General features: G+C 37.8%; 1 protein-coding gene across 1 annotated transcript; it reads right to left on the reverse strand.

Annotated features, from left to right (window-relative positions):
* Window positions 1–984: 984 nt before the first annotated feature.
* On the reverse strand, window positions 985–23,380 carry mccc2 (methylcrotonoyl-CoA carboxylase 2 (beta)). The gene is made up of 17 exons (XM_037778360.1): window positions 23,161–23,380; window positions 19,941–20,007; window positions 19,343–19,427; window positions 18,994–19,095; window positions 18,591–18,718; window positions 18,118–18,230; window positions 16,437–16,550; window positions 15,250–15,314; window positions 14,474–14,573; window positions 13,396–13,491; window positions 11,530–11,602; window positions 11,339–11,415; window positions 9,352–9,418; window positions 7,831–7,987; window positions 6,140–6,254; window positions 3,311–3,396; window positions 985–1,444 (listed from the first exon to the last, which is right to left on the reverse strand). The coding sequence occupies exons 1-17, from the start codon at window positions 23,290–23,292 to the stop codon at window positions 1,327–1,329; spliced, it is 1,695 nt and encodes a 564-aa protein (XP_037634288.1). The 5' UTR covers window positions 23,293–23,380; the 3' UTR covers window positions 985–1,326.
* Between the last annotated feature and the right edge of the window lie 459 nt (window positions 23,381–23,839).

A 23,839-nucleotide genomic window follows, 5' to 3' on the forward strand; every position in this document is an offset into this window, starting at 1 on the left:
TTTAATCATTAGATCTCGACATCTCTGGAAAGTTTTTCTTGCTTCGGTAAAAATGTAACTTTTTAAACTGGTTCATGCTGTTTGGTAATGATCCCACAGTGACATTTGGTGGAAGAGGATGAAGCGAAAACCAGCGGACCACTTTTAAAAATTGGTGGTACGAGATAGTGGAGGATGTGTGCCACCCACATACACACACGCAGTTATTTCTGCTCTCCCTAAGGTGAGGCACTCTACAGCCACACAGTCATACACAGAGGAGCATGAAGGGCTTCAAGTTAAGCATTTTAACCAGCTGGCTTCATAGGAGGACGTTCAAACATTCAAATCCACTGCTGCACCTAATCCTTAGCCACTAAAAGTCCTATGGAGGGAAAAAATGTAACTTGTTGCCAAAGTGAACTCAGATGGTCTCTATACCAATATGTGTGCAAACCAACTGTGTGCAGCTTGTTCAGTTAAAGAGATAAATTGACAAAATGGAGAAGGAGGGAGGGAAGGGAAGGATAGGCTGGCCAGCTGGTAAAGTTAAGCACTCTTCCTCTGTGGCTCAGCGTCGGTACACAGCACACTCTGCCTGCAGGATGCAATCTATAAGACTACATCCTATTGCCGCCTGCTAACACAATATTTGCACAATTATAAACATGAAAAGCAAACATAATGCTGGCTCAGAGGCATAATAAACCCACTAGTGCCTCTGGACAAGAGATTTTACTCTAAGTGCGCATACAGAGATAATAGCACTGAACATCTTCAACTTTTTCTTTATTATTTTCCTTAAAACAGCTCCTCTGTCAATACCTCAACACCATGGTGTTATCTAAAAGGCATTTAGCCTGAAAGACCCTCTCTCTAGACTGTGGCCAGTATGATATTTATAGCTAAACAGCGCCCCCTTTTGAACATTGTTTTTCCTCTGATACTGTATTCCTCTAGTGAGCAGCAGTAACGGTCCTGAATAAAAAGAAAGCAGCTTGTATGTTTTCATATTTTTTTAAATTCAACATTTACAGTTTTTGATAAAAACTCAATCCAAGCATGAGGAAAAAGAGGTGAAGGAAATAGTTAAGTACAGTTTGCATTTACATTGGAATAGTAACAGTTAAGGCACAACTCATTGGTGGAAATATCCCACAACAACAGCACACCATCCAATCACGTCCCCATTGATCCGAGGTTGTGATTCTACTTCAGTGATTTTTCTTCTTTTTTTTCTGTTTGTTGCTCTTAATCTGGTGACACTTCACAAGTAAAACTACAAAGACTAGTTTAAATGCAGTACATTACAGGTAGGTCTGAGTTCTACACCTGAACAAGCTACATTTACATCCTGAACACTCCAAAGCGTGTCTTCTTCGTTGGTGCGTTCAGTGCTGCACTGAGGCTCAGTCCCAAAACCAGACGGGTATCAGCGGGATCAATAATGCCGTCATCCCACAGTCTGTAAAAAAAAATGCATCACATTGTTAGATAGCGCATTACACCTCACTTTTAAGATGCTTCTTGTAGTGCTTGTGCAGGTCTATTATCAATTACTTTTGCAAGAAATAAGAGAGAGCCTGCAGCCCTCTGCCTCTATTTTCCTTTTTCTTCTTATTTTGATTTTCTCTGGTTGCTTCTGGGCGTCTGTAAACAACCTCTGGGTCCCACGTGGGGGTGCAACCCCCAGCCAATAACAGAGCGCAGGGTGTGCAGCCAATTCAGGCAAGTCCCCCTTTACTCTGTTAGATACAAGGTGGCCTTCTTTCACGGATGGGAACGGGTTGTGTTATTATGTGCATGTGTTCCAGTGATCCCCCGGCTCCTCTCTGTGATCGGTGTGTGTCTGTAGTTTGACGTGAGCAGCGCTGAGCCACAGCCAGCAGACAGGAAGCCTGCATTCATTCAAAATCCGGCAACTCTCGGCACCTTCCCACAGGATTATGCAAAGTTAGTTGTGTGCTTTCGAACGTAACCGCCGGGAAACAATCAGAAAATAACGTTTTATTTCTCTGATTCGCTGCTTTGTTCTCACTAACGCCGCTCCCTGTCTTCAGTCACTTTATAGCTCGCTTGACCACCGCTGCTCTCTCTCTCCCTCTCGGCTCATTGAGTTATGAGTTGAGAATTATACCTTTAATACAGAAATCAAGATTTTGTGATTTGCATGACAAAAAAAAAGTTTTCTATTATCAGTTACAATAATTGTGACACTTGCATATCATATTAATGGCTATAATCTTTCACTTAAATATTTTTTGCAGCTTTAAATGTAAAAAATAACAGCAAGGTATTGAATGTTCATAACCGTGTATTACAACCCAACAACCTCCTCTCAAAGGATAAATCAAAAATCCTTTATTTCCCCACATCCATCCGGGTGCATGGATGACCAGCAAGACATTTTGATATCGATTATTTCATCCATTACTGACAAATTGGAAACGGACACCACGGCCAAATTGCGAGACAAATACTGAAGTCTGTTGGCTCAGTGGAGTCATCAACTGTTTTGATCCTTCCCCTTTGCAAAATACATCAGCATCTCAATTTCCTGCCAGTTATCGTTTCCTTAATACATGTGTTAATAGCCTCTATTCATAGAGTCATCTACAGGGTCATGGCTGGTACAGGCCAGACTTTTCTTATTAGACATCTCGTACAGTTTAGCATTTGGTCTATTTAAAATCCTTTTGATCTTATGAGCTTTGTGAATCCTGATTATTCTCTTTATAGTTTATCCAATTTATTATAAGTCTGTGTTGTGTGTTTTGAAACATTTTCAATCTCCTTCCCATTTAAATAAATATGTGTAAAATCTGACTTTTAAATATTTGTAATTGTCTCCCAGCACTGCAACATATTCAAACAATATTCCACCATATGATGCATATTTTGTTCGTAAGACCTCCACCGTCTGAGATGTGCTCTGCTCACATAAACCATGAAAATAGCCCACAGGACTAAATGAAAAGCAAAGACGGCTCATATTAGCAGAGCAACAGGACATCTAATGGAGAAGAAATACACTTTAAACACATCACAGCATCACTCCTCATGCATGAACAGTCTTTCTCGTGGCTACATCGTGACACTGAAATGATTTAAATATAAATTAGAAACAAAAGCTGCTGTTTTCCTGTGTGGTAGTCCACCTCTGCACAACACTGTCATTCCACAAATAAACATTTCTCTTCTAGTAATAGTGTTGAACTGAATGACTCAACTGACATTGACAAACTTCATACACTGAGCTGTACAGCCTTTCGGTGAATAATGTTCTCACACACACACACACACAGATTGATGTGTCATGATTAAAGCTCACCTAGCGCTGGAGTAGTACGGACTGCCTTCCGCTTCAAACCGCTCCACTATTGGTTTCTTCATGGCGGCCTCTTGCTCTGCCGTGAACTGTGAATAAATTGTTAAAACAAAGGGATTGGTGCTGTGGGTCTGCCAAAGATAACTGCGGGAAAAATGTTTTAAAGTCATGCACTGTATAATCATCATTAAGTTTGGATTCGTTGCAGGGCTGTTGAATCAGACTGCATTAGTTTCAGCCAGGACGACCGAATAAACTGTAAACCGAGTGTACAGTGTATGTTGGTTATAGACACAGGAAAATAAAAAGAATATATTTTCCAAGTTCTTATCCGGTATCACTGTGTCAATCCCAGTTATCTTGTGTTATATGGCAAATATAGGTAAATATAAAATCTTAAATTAAAATCCCTCGACCCATCTTAAATGGTTAACTTCAGTATTATTCAACCTGGACCTTATTTTCCCATGTTTTTGTGTCCAAGTGACTAATGGAGATGACAATTTATGAACCTGACAGCCGCAAAACAGGCTGCAAGGACAAGTAAGCAGCAGTCAATGTAACATTACGTTCACTAAAAGTGCTTGTTTTTGCCACTGACAGGCTCCGATTGTTATTATAGGTGTCTGACAACATTATAGAATGGAACCTACAGAAAGAAATAAAACGTATTCTTGACCTTTCGCTTGATCCGGTCTGTTTGTTATCGTGTCCAATATACCGCTCAAGGAGAAGTCTTGTTGTGAAATCTGAATATCTGCAGCCATCGAATTCAAAGACCTCGTCCACATTGTTGAAATCCTCTATTCAGCCGTGACATTGAAGATCTTTTAAATAACAATAAGATACGCTTTCTGTACTCCAACACAACAAACTCTGCCCGGCTGGCACTCACGTCTCCACCATGGATGTATTCCACTTTTCTACCATTGTCTGGTGTTTGGATGTCAATTGGCTAAACCTTGAGCAACATTGAGGTCTAATTTATTAATTTCACCGTTGTCCACCATCTCCTAATCTGATGAGGGTGAGCGACATGTGGGTGAACGCTAACAGTGTCTTGCTTATTAGCCAAACATCTACATCATGAACCTTGTTCTGTTTTGTTTTTTTGGATGGTACTGCTGGCTGTATCTACAAAAACTAGACAAAGGGCGCAATTACAAATCCGTTTGCTACTTCAGCACCACGGAGAGCGCCATGGATTTATCAATACACACACACACACTAAAAAATGCTGGGTTATTTTATCTACCCAAACGTTAGGTTGAGCCTGCCGGGTCATTTTATTGGGTTATTTCCACGGTGCTGGGTAGTTTTTGTGCAGCCCAGCCGCTGGGTCAAGGTTTATATCCGATATATACCTATTAAGTCATTACTGTAGAGACAAAGAAATACCAGTCTGATAACTAACTGTAACTTAATGGAGCTGCTGATAGATAAGACTCTCCTTAGGTCCAGGCTAGCTTGTAGCTGTCAGTCACCTCACCTAGCTATGACTAACCTTAGTGTTAGCCTACTAGCCAGTTGTCTACTGCAGAGCCCCACCTATTTGTGTAAGAAATAACTGTAGGCTACTTCAAATGATTTCTTTTAAAGCTAAGCTTAATAAAGTGCATCAGCTGTCATTAGATGTTACCTTCATGTAAACCAGATGATATCAATGCAGTATTCATATAGTGAATCTATTTTTTGATAGTAAAAATCGTTCCTTTTCTTTCACTTTCAACAAACATGGTGGAGTACCTCCATCAGGCTGAGGTGTCACGGCCATACCCCAACATCCTATCACAAATGTAACATAAAAGGCCTTTTTGAAAAATGTAGAGAGAGTGTTTATTATTGCAAGTATTTATGATTTGCATTACCAAATCTTAAATGTATTTTAGATTAGGCCTATATCCAAGTTATTTCATGTACAGTCTATTTAAATAACATAAACCGGCATTCTAGTCAATATAAACCAATATTTAGGTTGAATGATCAACCCATCTTGCTGGGTTAGATTAACTCAGCGTATAGTTAGTCCAATATTGAACCAGTGGTTTAGTTTAAAACTACCTAAATTGGGTTGATTTCAACCCAGCAGTGAGAGCCGCTTCTGATCATCTGGTGGAATCACAAGCATTGTCTAGAGTGGCCGCGATCAGCAGGCAGAACGCGGCACAGCTGCACCCGGTGGAGGCTACTGATGTCTCAGAGCCTCGGTCAGATTAAGGATCAATGAGTCCGGCAGACTAGACCAACACATTCAACTAAACAGCCCCTGCTCTCTCTCTGCTGCCAGGGGGACAGAGAGGCAGATGGCAGGTTAACAAGAGCGGTGCATTTTGGTCATTTTGCTAACAAGGGGCTGGCATCCCCCCTCAAATCGCCTACTGCTTGTTCGTCAGGGTTCAACTGTGAACACAAGTAGAATAAAGATGGTAAAAAAAATATATTTTAAAAATAGAATTTATGATTAGTTTCCTTTTCAGTCTATTTCACGCCTGACTTTGTTAAAGCATCTTAAACATCACAGATTGAAACGCCTGCCATCGGGGCACTGATGGGACGTGACATTCTGAAGCTATTAATGCACACTTAATAAACCCATAAAAGCACACCTGACACAACTTAATTACAGCCATTTGATGACAGCACTATTCAGGATAAGCCATCACTGCAACACTTAACACTGATATAATTTTATCCTTGTGTAAGTGCCATGTCAAACCATTACCGAAAGAAAAAGTGTCTTCATAATATTTATGCTTTTGGCAGCAAATCCACGAAAGCTAATTTAAGCCCTTCCAGTGAAGCACAGACGGGGTGATTAATGTGAATCGTTACCTCCTTTCCCTCGCGTGCCCTCTGATCCTTGGTGATGGTGGCCAGGACGGTGGCTGCCTGCTCGCCGCCCATTACAGAGATTCGGGAATTTGGCCACATGTACAGGAACCGAGGGCTGTGAGAAGAAAACAAGGAATTGTCAGTCTACTTGTTATTTGCTGAGCCAGAACAGTCAGCTAAATCACAGACGAACCACTAATAAGAACAAAAAAAACTGCATTAATGAAGATCTAACACTCTAGTAATAGTCTAATAATCTGATGACATTACAGCAAGACATGATTTATGGGAGCTTTGGCCAGAAAAAGTTCCACTTTCACAGGTAATACTAAATTATTTTTAAAAATCCAACCAAAGGTGAATAACAGCATCAATTTTCTAAAATGCTAAATCTGTGTTCATTTTAATTTTACAAGAGTGCTTGCCTGTCGTTTTCTAAATGTATTTAAATTGATGGAAAACAAAAAGGAGAAAGAGCTGAGTGAGACGCAGATGAGAAAGGTTTTAATTCAATCAGACAATAGCTTGTGTCTGAACTATTTAGTATATACAAATTGTACTATTTTTTTTTAACAAATATGCTTTCTTTATGTAAATGTATGTATATATTTATTATTGGAAAACAATTAACAACACAAAACAATGACAAATATTGTCCAGAAACCCTCACAGGTACTGCATTTAGCATAAAAAAATATGCTCAAATCATAACTTGGCAAACTGCAGCCCAACAGACAACAACAGCTGTCAGTGTGTCAGTGTGCTGACTTGACTATGACTTGCCCCAAACTGCATGTGATTATCATAAAGTGGGCATGCCTGTAAAGGGGAGACTCGTGGGTACCCATAGAACCCATTTACATTCACATATCCTGAGGTCAGAGGTCAAGGGACCCCTTTGAAAATGGCAATGCCAGTTTTTCCTCACCACAATTTAGCCTACATTTGGAGCGTTATTTAGTGTTCTTCTAGCTAGCATGACAGGGTGGTCAAGGGTAACACTGGAATCCTTAGGTTGATATTTAGAGGCTAAATAATATGGTTGGTACCAATGCATTCCTTAGATTTCGTAGTTTCATATGATACAAGTATCTTCACTGTAGCTTTAAAACTGAGCCCAATACAACCTAAATATTGCAAGTTGCGTTTATGTGTTAAAGAAATTAGTGGAGTTAACAATGTATACAACAACATATACAATGCAGAAAAACACAACCTGTTTACAGGCACTAATACGTGTGTGAAAAAGGTTGAATAAATGAAATTATCCCATAATTCTGTGTCTTATCGTTCCTATAGTAGCAATACTCTCGGGGGACATTATATAAAAATAATAAGGAACACTGAAGAGGTGAAGAGTGGTAGTCAGTGTCAGAAAATTCTAATTAAAATGGATGTTTTTATTATAAAATGTGCTTTTATCATTGAAAAGGTTCAAATCTGAAAACCTCCGTTTCTGCTGGAACACAAGGTCACGTCCATGAAAATGTAAAATTCCAGGGGCATCTGATGCATATTCCACATACTCCAAATACTGAACAGCTTGTACAGCACATTTTGTACATTTTAATTAAGCTCTAACAATTCAGACACAGCTAATGATCTTCAGATTTATGTAATACTGCAGGTCTTGGCCAGGCTTCTATTTGTTCCATTAAGTTGTGATGCTACCAGTGCTGTCTTCTTCATACCTGTAGGCTCTGCCGCACATGCCATAGTTTCCTGCACCGTAGGAGCCGCCAATGATAACAGTAATCTTGGGTACATTGGCACAGGCGACTGCAGTTACCATCTTAGCTCCGTCCTTGGCAATCCCACCTGCTTCATACTCTCTACCCACCATGAAGCCTAAGATAAAGATGCAGAGGAGAGATTGCACATAAAAAACTGGACTGACTTTGTGTGTTGTCACCTCAGGGTCAAGCGGCAAGGTGTGTTAAAAAATAAATCATCACTGCAGGTAAAAACTGAGAGCATGTTGAGGAAGAAAACTATACATCATGTTATATCTGATTATGATGTAAACTGTGATATTATCACTTCGCCTTTTATCACATATCACTTTGCAGTGTGCGATTACGAGCAGGGTTTCTATAGGTGTCTAAGATCCCATTAACCTTTTCCACTCCATTCATCTTTTTATAGACCCATTTTGTCTTTTTTAGAGGAGTACAGGGGGTCTTTAGGGGGAGATAGCAGGTCAAGAGTAGATGTCACATAGAAGTGGCGTACATCATCTGAAAGCTGAGAACCTGAAGATTAATTTGAGCTGCAGCTCAGCACTGTGTGTTAAGATGTTCTAGTCCTAAATAAAAAATTGTGAATTAATTAAAATAAATTGTGAAAGTGTATAACGGTTTAGAACATTATGATAGAGGTATATGATGGCCATTTCCATGCTCTGATTAAGTCTCATAAGTTGTTGCAGCAATTTTGGGGTTGATACCATTTGTTACACAGATTTGGTGCTAAATTTAACCATTTTTACCACTCGAGAAATGATAAAAAATTATCAATAATCCCTCCAAAATACCACATTAAGACACCAAGACCTTGAGGAACACCATAGAAAAAGCCATGCTGTGATTTGGACATTCATACAACTGGGCTCATTGGATCCACAAGAGTCTCAGCTTTACAGTCATACCCAATTTATGTAATTCCAAGACCGTTTAGGGACTCCAGTATGCAGAAATATTCAAATACATAATTTTTAGAATAGGCAAAAATAACGCATTTATACTGCATTCAAAACTACATGTTTTTTTGCCCCAAACTGCATGTGATTATCACAAAGTGGGCATGTCTGTAAAGGGGAGACTGGTGGGTACTCATAGAACCACTTTTCATTCACATATCTTGATGTCAGAGGTCAAAAGTCCCCTTTGAAAATTGCAATGGCAGTTTTTCCTCGCCAAAATGTAGCGTAACTTCGCAGCGTTATTCAGCTTTCTTCAGGCTAGCATGACAGGGTTGGTAACAATGGGTTCCTTAGGATTTCTAGTCTAAAACTGAGCCCGCTACAACCTCTGAAAGACAGTAAAGACAGCTGAAGGTGCCGGCGCCCCCAAGGAGCGGAAGAGGTTATTACTTAAATCATAATGAATAACCTTCTTCTTGAGGTGACGCAATAGAAAAATAAAAACACAACAGAACAAATCAAACAGATGTCAATAATCCCCAAACCTCAGATATGAAGGATTCCCACTGACCTGTTATGTTTTGGAGAAAAATAAGTGGAATGTTTCGCTGGCAGCATAATTCAATGAAATGCGTTCCCTGAAAAAGAAATTCAAGTATTGAGTGAATCTAGTATTTATATTCCCACTGCACACAGAAACAACTGCCCAGAGGATAAAAACACGGACATGTAGTATCACAACATTTAATTAAAATGATAGGATGGTAATGATTTAATTTCAATTAACAGGATCATAACCTGCACCAACAGAAAGAACTGTTTCTAATGTAACAGAGAGTGTACATGCTAAACTGCCTGAAGTACTAGACTAGAGCCTGGCCTGTTGCTATACCTGTGACCCTACACTATACTGTCTGAATCGTATCTAGAGTTTGTGCTTTCACAAGAAGTTGGGAGCTGATCTGAAAGGCCGAATCAAACTTATAAAAATGAACAACTGCTTCATGTTCATCTAACTATTCATTAAGTGTGTGTCCTGTGAGCAGCTGGCCTCACCTTTATCATCATCTTCATCTGAGTGGAGATCAGTCGGGACACAAATTTATCAACTTGGGAGGGAGGTCATCTGGCTTCACACTGGCTTTGTACTTGCTAGACTTTACTTTGAATACGAAGGAGCTGAATGGCCTTCAGCCTTGCCAGAAAAATACACTCAACCGCACACAGAGCTGCCAGGAGCTATTGCACAGGAAAACAAGCACAAAGGACTGTGCGCACTGTGCGGAGACACCTCATTTCCATATACTTTGTATTGCTGAATTACTCAGGTGTTTTTCTTTATTTTGGCAGTTACCTCCGCTGGCTTTCTTTCTGTGACGCATCCTGACTGGCATTGCAAAGTGTAAACAGAAGTTGGGAGACGGCGTGAAAGACGGCTGCTTATTAGAAGCTGTCACTTGGTGAAAAATGATCCATCAGTTTGCTCTCAAATGTGTGCACAACAACAGGAATCAAATCTTTTCTCTGTTACCTCTCCCTTTCACCAACACCTGGGGAAAAGCTTTTTACAATTTAACAGTTAGCATAAAAGAAGCCCGGGCTCGTCTTAAGTGATGACAGCGTGTCACGAAAATGCATCTCGAAATGCAGGTGCTGTATTGATTTTTCTTGGATCTGCTCTCCGAGCGTGTCTGTTCCACATCTGTGTCTGTCTGAAGCACTGTGTCATCAGCAATTACACTGATGAGATAACCAATGCTCACACTGTCATATTGAGACCTAGCAAAAAAGAAATGAATCAAAGAAACCTTTTTTTTTTTTTTTTTTTCTTCAGGTCAAGCTTGTAATCTAATTCAAAATGTGTTTGAAAAACGTATTAGTCTGTAATTGGGAATTCGGCTCCTCATCTTTCCTAAGCCTGTGTAAAGTTCAGCGGTTCACGGCAGACTGGCTTGCTAATTAAGTGAATTATATTGAATGAAAATTATGATTGTCCCTTGTCCATGGTTTGTAAATGCTTTGTGATTTCAATGCCATTCATCAGAGTACTCCTGAGATTGGCCCCAGAAAAGTACAATTTGAGAGTGTATTGAGAGAATAATAAAAAATAAAAAAAACGAGAGAAACGCAGCGCCTTGACTGTGAAAGGTCACTACTACAATACTAAAGCTCCCTCAAGAGAGAAATATTGGTAGTCGGCGTTGTAAGCAGCAAATCTCCGCAGAGAACACTATCTGAAGTGCTTCAGTATTAAGTTAAAGTCCTTGATATTTAGAGAAACACACTGCCAGCACAATGCTTACACCTTTGAAAATACATCTCCATCACGAGGCTTAGCTTTTCACACTTTACACAGGTGTTGCCCTGTTTGTTCATAATATCACAGGATCGAAGCCGTACCGCGAGTCTGAACGTTTCGTGAAGCCAGAGGCAAACTTTAGGATTTCTAATAACACTGTGGAGATACTGTAAACAGACTTTTAGAAATCCATATATATTCTTAAGAGAACACTCACTCTTACCGTTTCAGCCATCTTTGGGTACAAAAGGATATTTACCTTTTTCGCAGACTCTGAAAACAAGACTCCGTTGTTGCCAATGATTCCGACAGGGTAACCGAATATTCTTGAAAATCCTGAACAGGTACATATGGAGAGTTGAATGTTAAGGTTGATAGATTTCATGAAAAAAAAAACATAATAATAAACATAATTTTTTGGGTTGTAGAAAGGGAAAAAACTTCACATACCTGTAATAAGTGTGTCTCCATAGAAAGCCTTGAACTCATCAAATTTACTGCCATCTACAACTCTGGCGATGACCTGCAATCAAATGGTTAGAGGAAAGTTGTAAAAGCCAATAATGCAAAGCCAAATACAGGACCAGCGACTTGCATAACAAGTTTACAATATAGATTTTTTTGTTTGTTTGTTTTAAACAATATGATCTGGCGTGTTACAGGGTAAACGCTGGCGATATTCTATATTTTCGTTATTGTCAACAAATCCAATCCAAGCCATAAGTCTATTCATTTCTACTGAGGATGTAACTATATAAAAAATGGGCCATAAATATATTGTCTCTTTTTTAAAAACAATAATTTCCTAAAACAGCTGGGTACTGTTTATCTAGCACAGCAGCTGTATTCTTGCGATATCACAAGATCATGGGAGAATCGTGGTAGGAGTGCCCCGATTAGTCGACTAGCAGGTCGTTTTGGTCATAGTTGACTAAGATTTCTTTAGTAGCTTAGTCATTTTTTATGCTTTTTTCATGCTAAATGACTTATTTTCAACAAACTTATGAGCACATCTCTGGTAAACACAAGATCTAAAGTGGTGCTTTTGCATGATTCTTTGTGGAGAAACTCAGTTTTGCAGATCTGTCGATTAAATCAACTAATCGATAAGTCAAAGAAAAACCATACGAGTGTTAGTTGACTGAGAATTTCTTCCTTAATTGCGGGATCAATCACACAAGAATCAATCGTGTCAGGCTTTAAGAAATGCGTTTGTGTCCAGACCAATCAGCGTCCAGTGAGGAGCTACTATGGATATGGTGGTATTGAGTATCTATAGCAGCAGGACAGTGTGCGTTAAATCAACTCAATATAAAATACAATGCCTGTGTTTGTGGTAATGAAGGAGTATGTCACCCAGTGCAACAATGTGGCTCATTGATGTGTTTTTAATAGCTTTTGGACAACAATGGAGCTCTATGGCACAGAGGAATAAGATAAATCAGGCTTTGGCTACACAGTAAAGACTTGTTAGCGGGATGATAGATCAATTCATTGTTGGTTTTGATCTTTTCAAAGAAATTGTTAATAATAAGAAAAATATATAAAGTCACCAGACTGAAGCAATTTTCACTTGAGTGATTTAACTTAAGTGATTTCAGGGTGCCCTGTGTTGAAAAGCCTATTACAGTTGAAACGCTGCTGTAAAGAGGGAGCAGCCACTTGATCTTGTATCCTAAATGGACTGCCAATACTGTTCTCCACTACAAACAGTTTGACATCTCCAGAGTTAGCAGCAATTCTTGCTCCTGGGTCTATATCAAGAATCAAAGGCACAGGCTTTAAACCAAATGAGAACATCTGGCGAGCCCTGCCAGAGAGCAAAAACAAAGTGATTGATGTTGGCTGTCCTTTATCGACTGAGCTCCTGACAGAGAGACCTGACGGATAAACATTGTTTACAGTAGCAATCTGAACCTGGAAAAGCCAGGTTCGTTTATGTTTTTCATAAATCTAAAGTATAAAGCAGAAGTGCAAAGTGTGCATAGGTTCTATAAATCTTGATATCTGATGGTACCACTACAATAAATCAATTTAATCAAAGAAAATGCTCTGCCAAACACACATTAAACACATTAAAGGGCATCCTGGTAAAGTTATATCTAAAGCTGTCTGAGTGGAGTTAATGCATTTTACATTGATCATTATAAGCTTATTACGTGTTTTATGACAAAAGTGACTCAAACCACCAGGAAAAAAAAAAAAAACTACATATTTAATAAACCCCAGTGTTGCTATGTTCAAATACATGAAATCTAAAAAGGAATATTTTCTTCCATTACAGCCTATAACTTGAACAGGAAACTGGACAGATACCTCTCTGACATCAAAGTTGCGTTTCAAGTTGTCTCCAACTATGCCGTAGAGTTCATCTGCAGGGTAGAGAGGGGCTTCAACCGGTTCTGTGGTGACCTGAAAAATATAACAGACTCCACGTCAACAGAAAGCACAGACAGCTTTAACTTGCTAGAGAATAAAAGATGATTGTTAAAGGGCGGGTCCATCTGCGTTGTTTTCTGTTTTTTCAAATGCAAATGCCCATTCAACTCAAGGTTACCAAAGGAAGCACTAGCTGAGTCAGCTGAGTTTGGAAATAACTGAAAGCGTCAGTTCGGATTTTTTGAGGTGGGGTTGTATGTATACTCTGCATTCCCTGCATTGTGCAAGGTACAATTACTGTTTGTGTGAATGTAGTCTGGTGGCTTTGAAGTGAGCGATATAACGGCTTCAGTTCTCCGTCAGAAAGGGCTGTCTGACAGAGGTAAAGCGACTGGGTGGGAGCTGCAAGCAAACGTATTTTAGCCACCTAAAATAAATCAATATCAGTTTAAGTGTATGCTATATTTAGAAAATGTTCACAGCTTCACCTCGCCATCAGACAGCCCTTTCTGACAGAGAACTGAAGCTGTTATATCGCTGTCTTCAAGACCAGACCAGATTCACAAAAACAGTCATTTTACCTCGCAGAACATAGAGTTTCTGGTCTACCGCTGCATTGATCAGTTAGTTTATTATCGTATAACTTTCAGATCTGAACTAATGTGGCGTCCTCACAGCAGTACATTGCTTAGCTTCCGTGCCGTTACTCCTGTCTGCTTCTCCAAACAGGGAGCGTGCTGCACGCCATCTAAGTTACTTATGTAATGTTAATACACTGACTGTAAGCATCGTCATCATGTAGAAACCTTCGTCAGGTCACGTAGGAAAAGGTTTTTAGAAGGGCTTGGGAAAATAGCATTTTGACACTACAACATACATTCTTTGACCAAAATTTGAATGTTCAGATTTCAATACATAAGGAACACCACTGGGAAGCTTGAGGATGATATAAAAGCCTTAAAAAATAACAATAATAATGGACCCGCTGTTTAATGATGTTCATTATTGGACTGACCTCGAGATTTTTCCTGTAGTTGAGGTTTCTCACTGCCTTTCTTGCTAAATGGATGGCGTGGTTATCGTCTAAAGCGTAGTGGTCGGTCACACCAGATTTTCTGAAAAATAAGCAACAAATCAATAACTGTGGCATTATTACTGCACATACATCACTACTTAAAAAGAATAACACTAATATGAGAGTGTGGTTTGTTTCTTACCAAAACCCACAGTATTAAAACTTGTAACATGATCTTTTCTGCCCGTTTGTTGTGTTAGAAAAATATTGAGATTTATGTACAGTGAAAAAAATGATGCCTGCACACTGAATCCAAACCCCTAAAATTATGTAAATGAAGAACATTTCGATCCCAGTAGGGTCCTCTCATGTCAAAAACATTTTGACCTGAAGCAAATCCCAGTTTGAATCACTCTTTTCACCAGCGCAGACTTCCAGTAGCCTTGCATCTACATGTGATGTGCATATAATTACACTCCTTCTAAAGTAACAAAAACAAATCAAACCCCAAATACAGTAGTGTCTATGACCTTACACAATTCAAAAAGAAAACAACATACTCTCTGTGTAAACCCAGCTTATAAATGACACCACTGGAAAATAATAGTACCACTTTATTTGTCAAGTTTTGACAAGAATGAATCTATTTTAGGTTGAGTCTCAGTGTTTCTTATGGACAACAGACTAATGATGTTTTAGTTGATGAACAACACTTCTCTAAAGCAGAAACATGTAATAATACATGCAATGTAATGAAAAATACTGTTATTTCATACTTGCAGTGAAGATCAGCTCCACCAAGGTCCTCTGCAGAAACTTCTTCCCCAGTGGCAGCTTTGACCTATAAACACAAAAGCACACAGACTCTCAAACACACACAAACAACAAACACAATATCAGTGATGAACTTCAGTGTTTCCCCTACACGCTGCGCCGCTGCAAAAATATGACCGCTGCTACTGAAATGTTTTTGTTTTACGAGAGGAGAGAGGAGAGGTGAGGGCTCCGTCTTATCTCTTGAGAAACTTTGCGTTTACCTGATAATGTCAGCACAACGATTAGACCAACAAGCACCGGGTAGATGTCAACAATGAAGCACGCAATGCTGATCACGGATTCAGGATTACATTCGCCGAAGGGAAAACAGACCTGCAACTTCACCTGAGTGTCGCACAAACCGCACACTTGGGCTATTAATCAACAGCGAACATTCAAAGCTTGGGGGTGGCTCAACCTGCAGCAGTGCGGGACCGCGGTAACCGGAGGAGCACTTTAAACTCTCGGTTAGTAGGCAGCACGGACTTGTGTCATTACAGCAGCACAATTTCTCTGTCACACACTCAGAGGTCTCCCCCACACACGTTTTTTTCGAACAAAATGTGTCATGATGAGTCCATTAGTGCTGTTTTTACACCTTGTGTGGACAGTTCACACTCGCCTCTGTGCACTCAGTGTCTCCCCTCCTAATCCCTCTGTGCATGCGAGTGTAGACGTACCTCAAAGTACAAAGATAGTAGATAGTCCAGATGCACTATGATTGTTTTCTTCTTCCTGTTTTCTTCTTCGCCTTATGCGCGAGGGCCGCAAAATATCTCAATCTCTAAGAAAATTTGACGAATTCCCTCAGAGATAATAACATTACATATTATTTGGAAAGGATTCCCTCAGAGATAATAATATTACATATTATTTGGAAAGAATTCCCTCAGAGATAATAATATTACATATTATTTGGAAAGGATTCCCTTAAAGAAACGTCATGAATGTAAGTTACTTTATCATTGAAAATATAATTGTATTTGTTTGATAATACAACAGTGAGGTGATGCAAGTTCATTTATGATGTTGGTAAAACCTATATATGGTATATGAACCATCAATCCACTAACAGGATTACGAGCCAATTTGATGCTCCAACTTTTATCCTAGTGTTATATAATCTGGCAGCAAAAACATGTCCTACCAGGGGAGGCCCTCCGAGGAAAATGGTTCCTTGCTTCCGCACAATGATGCTCTCATCTGCCATGGCAGGTACGTACGCTCCTCCAGCAGTGCAGGAGCCCATCACAACAGCAATCTGAAAGAGCCAAGAAAGAGTCTAATATTAACAATGGATATTCAAGATTGGCAAGACATGAAAGCTCTGCTTATCAAATTAATGTCTGATTTCTGTGACAGTGTAATACCAGCTCAAGGACAACTTAGCTTTGAGCAAGTCTGTAGCTTTCCACTTGATTGTACCAGTAGGGATTCAGATTCAGTATTGATTTTACGCTCCTTCATGGCCCTGTCCTTACAGGCCCTTTTCAATGAGGAATTGAGTTGTCAGTGCGATTAACAACGATGTTATGGGCACTGGCAACTGGACTCGGAAATTTATAATACAGCAATCTAGCAGTAGATGTGGCGGTAATACTAAACATGGCTAGAGGGGGGAAAAAAAACCTTAAGGAAAAAGAATAAATGCCACAGAAGGAAAAGCTTTGAATAATATATAATCTGAATCATTGGGAGAGACAATATTAGCGATTCAGTTTGTTGAAGTTGTGTGAACATATTCAGCTGTGTTTATAACCTCTGGGTCTACTGGAGAGATGTGAGTGCAAGACCTGACTCCTCTACAGCACCCATCACATTTATCAGCTCTCACACTAACTGACTTCTTTTTGTCTTGTTTTCAAACACAAGGATGTGTTTCCTTCGGTAGTCAATAGCAAGACGGATCAGTTGCCTGCAGACAATGAAAAGATGAATAACCTACAGTAGTGCAGTTCATTTAAATTTACCACCCCTGCTCTTTCTGATATAATTTTTCAGACAGCCCTGTCTGCTTCTAAGAACTGATCCATGAATCAACGCATAAATTATTTTAGGGCACTTTCACAAAACAACATTTTGTCCGTTTTAAACAAACTCTGCTGCAGTTCGTTTGGGCAGTTGTGAACGCAGTAATCGCACTCTGGTGCGTGCGGACCAAAACAACCGATCCGAGATCGCTTGCAAGAGGTGATCACGGACTGTTTCAGAGCGAACCAAAAGCAGGCTGCCTGTGCGGGTATATATTGAGATGAACACAGGTAGACGTCAGGTTAACAAGAGTGGGAGAGGACTGACTTTTTGCTTGACATCTGGGCCGAAGACAACATACAGAAATAAAAAATAGTGACGTTTATAAAGTCATTCGGGATAAACTGGGGGAGAAGGGATTTGTGCACAGTAGATCTTTGCGAAATGAAAGTATAATCACTTTGACAGCAATATATTAAAGTCCGCGATTCCCTGCATAAAAGTGGCAGCTTTCAAGACGAAAAAGATGAATTCGCTCCTTCGTACACGCCCCTCAGCATCTTATTTTTTTTATGTTGTCCATTTTAATTTGTGCACTGTGAAACCGAACCAGACTAAATAGAAAACAATCCAAAAGTATCACTTTCACTCTGATTTGAACGAGCCAAAACAGACTATGGCTTGTGAAGTGCCCTCAAATACAACAAATGTACTATCCAAGACAACAACTGTAGGCTACAGTAAAAGACAGTGACCAAAGGTAGACAAGCAAATTATGAAATCATGGTAAAGTGTCAGCTGCTCCAACTGTGTCATATGATCAATATGTAAAATACATTGTCATAAGGCAAACATACCTGTGATATTCCCTCTGAAGACAGCCTGGCCTGGTTGTAGAAGATACGTCCAAAGTGATCTCTGTCTGGAAAGACGTCGGCCTGTCTGGGAAGATTGGCCCCTCCTGAGTCCACTAAAGGAGTCAAGAACATCAGAATATTTAGAAAACTCAGTGAGTATTATTAACATCTGGTCTCTGGCTATATTACAGGCACCCAGTCTTCCTTATACGATAAAATGCAGTCTGAAAGCCTCAACCTGGGACTTTTGGGATGTCCAAAGAAGATGCCCAAGAAAAAAAACTGACTGACTTTGGAACAACTGCAGAGGAGACCTTGCTGATCAAGTTACTGAATTTAATAAATCATAGTGAAAATACAACATATAGTATGCTATAGTATAGTATAGTATAGTATTATTTATGTATTTCCCCCCTTTTCATAAGTAAAGGTTTCTTGTTTTACCAAACTCTTTCAAATACAGAAAAACTCACCCAGGTAAATGCATGGCAAGTGGTTCTGCTGGGCGATTTCTTGCGCACGAAGGTGTTTCTTCACTGTAACTGGGAAGTATGTTCCCCCTTTGACTGTAGCATCATTTGCAACAATAACACATTCCACCCTATGAGAAATAATTAAAAAGAAAACATTGAAATTTGTGATGCACCTGGGGTACTCGAGGGAAATCTCATTGGAAACTTACCAAAAAGCTAATTACAAGTCACAAAGATGAAATTAACACCCCATGTAATTATCATAGACTTTAAAATCTGAATATTTTGCATCTAGTTGAGGATGTTTAATCTGCATTTAATGAGGCACAGAAAGTGGCTTAAAATTCTATTTTGTAGTCTGTTTTTAGCAGATATACTGTATCTGCTCTTTCATGGTGCTTACCCTGAAACCCGCCCAATCCCAGTGAGTATACCGCCTGCTGGGACTTCCTCTTTTCCATATAATTCATATGCTGCAAACTGAGAGAATTCCAAGAAAGGGGTCCTGCAAGAAAACCAAATTAAAAAAACATGTTATACAGGCTTGCCATGTAAAATAGCCCTTTTACACGTGAGATGTTCAAAGTAGGGGTGTACAGTTAACAGTAAGAGGCCAGTGTTCTCAAAACTACCTGTGCCATGGTTTGTGTAATGACGTCAAACCAGAGCACTACAAATCTTTTGCATCTGATCTGCTGGATATGAGTCAGCCATGAATTTTGAATCAGAGATGGAAGTAGATGATACTGTACCCTGGGTCCAGCAGTCTGTCGATACGCTCTCTAGGCAGGAGTTTCCCACGAGATGTATGAAGTCTTCTGGCTTTTTCTCCCCCACCTGGATTAATACAAATAAAAGGCATGTTAACAAACAATTTGGCACAGTTTGGATAGTCCAGTGTTGATGTAGCATGTGTCAAAGTGTAGATCCTAACACAAACCACATACATATACCCTAGGCATTAATACTAAGATAAACATTTAGTATGTATGCACTTCTTTACACTCTATTGCATCAACTGTCATGAAACTAACTGTGGTTATACACTGCAATCTACCGAAAGTTAGATAAGTACTAGTAGCACTGAAATATCTACTGTAAATAAAGGTGTGACTGTCAATGTTTGCACACAGTGTAAGCTTAGAGCTTACGATTAAGAACCAGTTGTTACTCTCAGTTTGCACATTCATATGTGAGAACAGAGCAGGCCCTTAAAGCCTTCATATCTACTATACGGGTAGATCCTGAGCAGTTTTACTAAAACAGATAGGTGTAAGTAAAGGTGTTTTGATAACACTTTCATCACCCAGATGGCCGATGGTGTGTAATCTGTCATGTGCTCACACCTACCCAATTTCACCTTCTCTGTCCGGCTTTTCAGTTCATCAACAATAACTTGCATTCGCTCATAATTCTCCTGGAAAACAAGAAGAGCATATAGACATTTGTTTTGTTTGTCATGTTGTATGCTGATGACAATTTGTGGCAGACATAGCACCACATAAATGACAGAGTTAAGGAGTTGGCTGCTGTAACTGGATCCAAACAGGCTGGTAGGAAAGTGTCAAATTGATTTAAACAACAAAGTCTTGAAGGGTCAACTAAACTGTGAAGTGAGTATCATGTATAGTAGGGGCAGGAACATTTCCCTAACACTTATGAACATATGTATGTTTTAATCATTAACTGTTAATGACAGAAACACATGATTGATTAACAATTTAATCAAAGTACCACTCAGCCCCAACAGAACTGCCACATAATCAAGTACAAAGCAAGGCGACTACCAGCTGCTCACCAACCAGATTTATATTCAGTATAAGATTACAGTATAAGCCTTTCACTTAAAACACCCCTGTTAGCTTGCAATAACACCCAATCATGGTCTGAGTGGGTGAGTGTAGTGATTATCCCATTACAAAACTGGAAAAGTTATGATTATGGAGCTAATTAAATTGTAAAATTCAGCTCTTAGACCAAAGTGATCTCTGTCTGGAAAGACGTCAGCCTTTCTGGGAAGTGATTATTATTAACATCTGGCCTCTGGCTGTATTACAGGCACCCAGTTTTTCTTATACAATAAAGCCTGAAAGCCTCAACCAGGGCGTTCTGGGATGTCACAAGTCTACACTGACTAAATCAATCCCCAAAGGGCCATTTGACTTTGGAACAATTGCAGAGGAGACCTGGCTAATCAAGTTACTGAATTTAATAAATCACAGTGAAAATGCAACTTCTAGTATTCTCATTTTTTGGGTTAATCATGTGCAATATTTCTCCTTTTTTCTCCAGCATGACTTTCATATTTATGCATTTAATCTGGTAGTGAACGTATATTTTTCCCCTTTTGTATTAGAGACATTTACTACCCCCATAACACTCATGTCATCAAACTGTATTTGTCAAGAGGAAATGAAAAAGATCAAGAATATAGCTGCAATAACACTGATTTAATGTGGGACGCAATCACTTAATAGGCACGTAGATATGTTTATGTTGGTATATTTTTTCCCCTAAGCTGGAAAAGTAGAGAAAATGTGTCTGTGGTGCCATCCAGTGACATTTTTTGGTGTTGCATAATATAATGAGGATGTTGGTTACTGAATGTGGACACTATGTACCAATAATTACACTGACTGATGCATCTCATGATTAAAAAAGTCGTAATATTATGAGAAAAAAGTCGTAATATTACGAGAAATCAAAGTCGTAATATTATGACTTTTTTCTCGTAATATTATGACTTTTTTCTTGTAAAGTTACGACTTTTTTCTCGTAATATTATGACTTTATTCTCATAATATTACGACTTTTTTCTCATAATATTACGACTTTTTTCTCGTAATATTATGACTTTATTCTCATAATATTACGACTTTTTTCTTGTAAAGTTATGACTTCATTCTCATAATATTACGACTTTTTTCTCATAATATTACGACTTTTTTCTTGTAATATGACTATTCTCATAATATTATGACTTTATTTTCATAATATTACGATTTTTTCTCGTTAAGTTATGACTTTATTCTCATAATATTACGATTTTTTCTCGTTAAGTTATGACTTTATTCTCATAATATTACATCTTTTTTCTCGTCATATCACTTTTTTTCTCATAAAGTTATGACTTTATTCGCATAATATTACAACTTTTTTCTCGTAATATGACTTTATTCTCATAATATTACGACTTTTTTCTCATAATATTATGACTTTATTTCTCGTTTCAAATATTTTTATTAAGAAGCATGTGCATGTCAGTGATACAAACTTTTGTGAGGTGTTTATCATGCATCATTTTTTATATATATATCCACAAAAACCGACAAAACTAGAAACTAAAGGCAAACAAAATGGAGACAAGCAAATACAAAAAACATACGTGATGAAAGGAAAACAAACAAAACAAAACAAACAAAAAAAAACACCCTAAGGCAAAAAAAAACGTTTTTTTTCTCATACTATTATGACTTTATTCTCATAATATTATGACTTTATTCTCATAATATTATGACTTTATTCTCATATTACAACGTTTTTTTCTCATACTGTTATGACTTTATTCTCATAATATTATGACTTTATTCTCATAATATTATGACTTTATTCTCATAATATTACATTTTTTTCTCATACTATGACTTTATTCTCATACTATTATGACTTTATTCTCATAATATTATGACTTTATTCTCATAATATTATGACTTTATTCTCATAATATTATGACTTTATTCTCATACTATTATGACTTTATTCTCATAATATTACATTTTTTTCTCATACTATGACTTTATTCTCATACTATTATGACTTTATTCTCATAATATTATGACTTTATTCTCATACTATTATGACTTTATTCTCATACTATTATGACTTTATTCTCATAATATTATGACTTTATTCTCATATTACAACGTTTTTTTTCTCATACTGTTATGACTTTATTCTCATAATATTATGACTTTATTCTCATAATATTATGACTTTATTCTCATACTATTATGACTTTATTCTCATAATATTATGACTTTATTCTCATAATATTATGACTTTATTCTCATACTATTATGACTTTATTCTCATAATATTACGTTTTTTTCTCATACTATTATGACTTTATTCTCATAATATTACAACGTTTTTTTCTCATAATATTGACTTTATTCTCATAATATTATGACTTTATTCTCATACTATTTTGACTTTATTCTCATAATATGACTTTATTCTCATAATATTATGACTTTTTTCTCATACTATTATGACTTTATTCTCATAATATGACTTTATTCTCATAATATTATGACTTTATTCTCATAATATTATGACTTTATTCTGTAAATCTCAGATGTTTTTTCCCTCAATGTGACTTTAATACTTCGTAGTACATTGTCTCTTTGGCCCTCACTGCATTAGACTTATATACTATATACTTAGACTATAAACTGAGTTACCTTCATCACAATGCTCACATGTTTGTGTTTGTTTATGTCTGAAATGTCTCTTTATGTAGTGAAGCTAGCTGACCTCTGATCCAGCTGTTAGCAACATGCTAACCTACCTGATATTCAGACGTCTGTTTATCCGGATCAGAACCGAGTCGAGCGACTTTATCCGCATAGTAAGACCTCGTGGAAGCTGAAGGTAGACTCCTGCAACGAAGCAGCCACGGTCTGGCCGTGCGGAGGAACATGTTGACGCTCACGTTTATCTAAAGGTTGCAGTTTGTAGCTGCTAGCCTGCTAACCTACCTAATCACTGGTGTTTAATGGGAGTATGCAAACAAGCTTTATGGTGCTTTACCGCCACCAGCTGGTCTGGAGGTTCTCTGATGCATGGAGAGTGGATCACGAATCTAACTACTCACTGGTGTTACTACTAAAGAAACAATAATAATAATAATAATAATAATAATAATAATAATAATAATAATAATAACAATAATAATAATAATAATAATAATAATAATAACAATAATAATAATAATAATCATAATCATAATAATAATAATAATAACAATAATAATCATAATAATCATAATAATAATAACAATAATAATAATAATAATAATAATCATAATAATAATAATAATAATAATAATAATAATAATAATAATAACAATAATAATAATAATAATAATAATAACAATAATAATAATAATAATCATAATAATAATAATAATAATAACAATAATAATAATAATAATAATAATAATAATAATAATAACAATAATATTAATC

Source organism: Sebastes umbrosus, chromosome 8 (assembly GCF_015220745.1).
Source record: "Sebastes umbrosus isolate fSebUmb1 chromosome 8, fSebUmb1.pri, whole genome shotgun sequence".
Taxonomy (NCBI): Eukaryota; Metazoa; Chordata; class Actinopteri; order Perciformes; family Sebastidae; genus Sebastes; species Sebastes umbrosus.

Bases quoted from the DNA above. Each gene is read 5' to 3' on its own strand.
- mccc2 (XM_037778360.1), bottom strand. From the start codon at position 23,292: ATGTTCCTCCGCACGGCCAGACCGTGGCTGCTTCGTTGCAGGAGTCTA. The intron at 18,719-18,993 runs GTAAGCACCATG...TATTTCTCATAG, and splicing joins GGGATTGGGCGGGTTTCAGG to GGTGGAATGTGTTATTGTTG. The intron at 11,603-13,395 runs GTATCTGTCCAG...ATTTGATTGCAG, and splicing joins GCAACTTTGATGTCAGAGAG to GTCATCGCCAGAGTTGTAGA.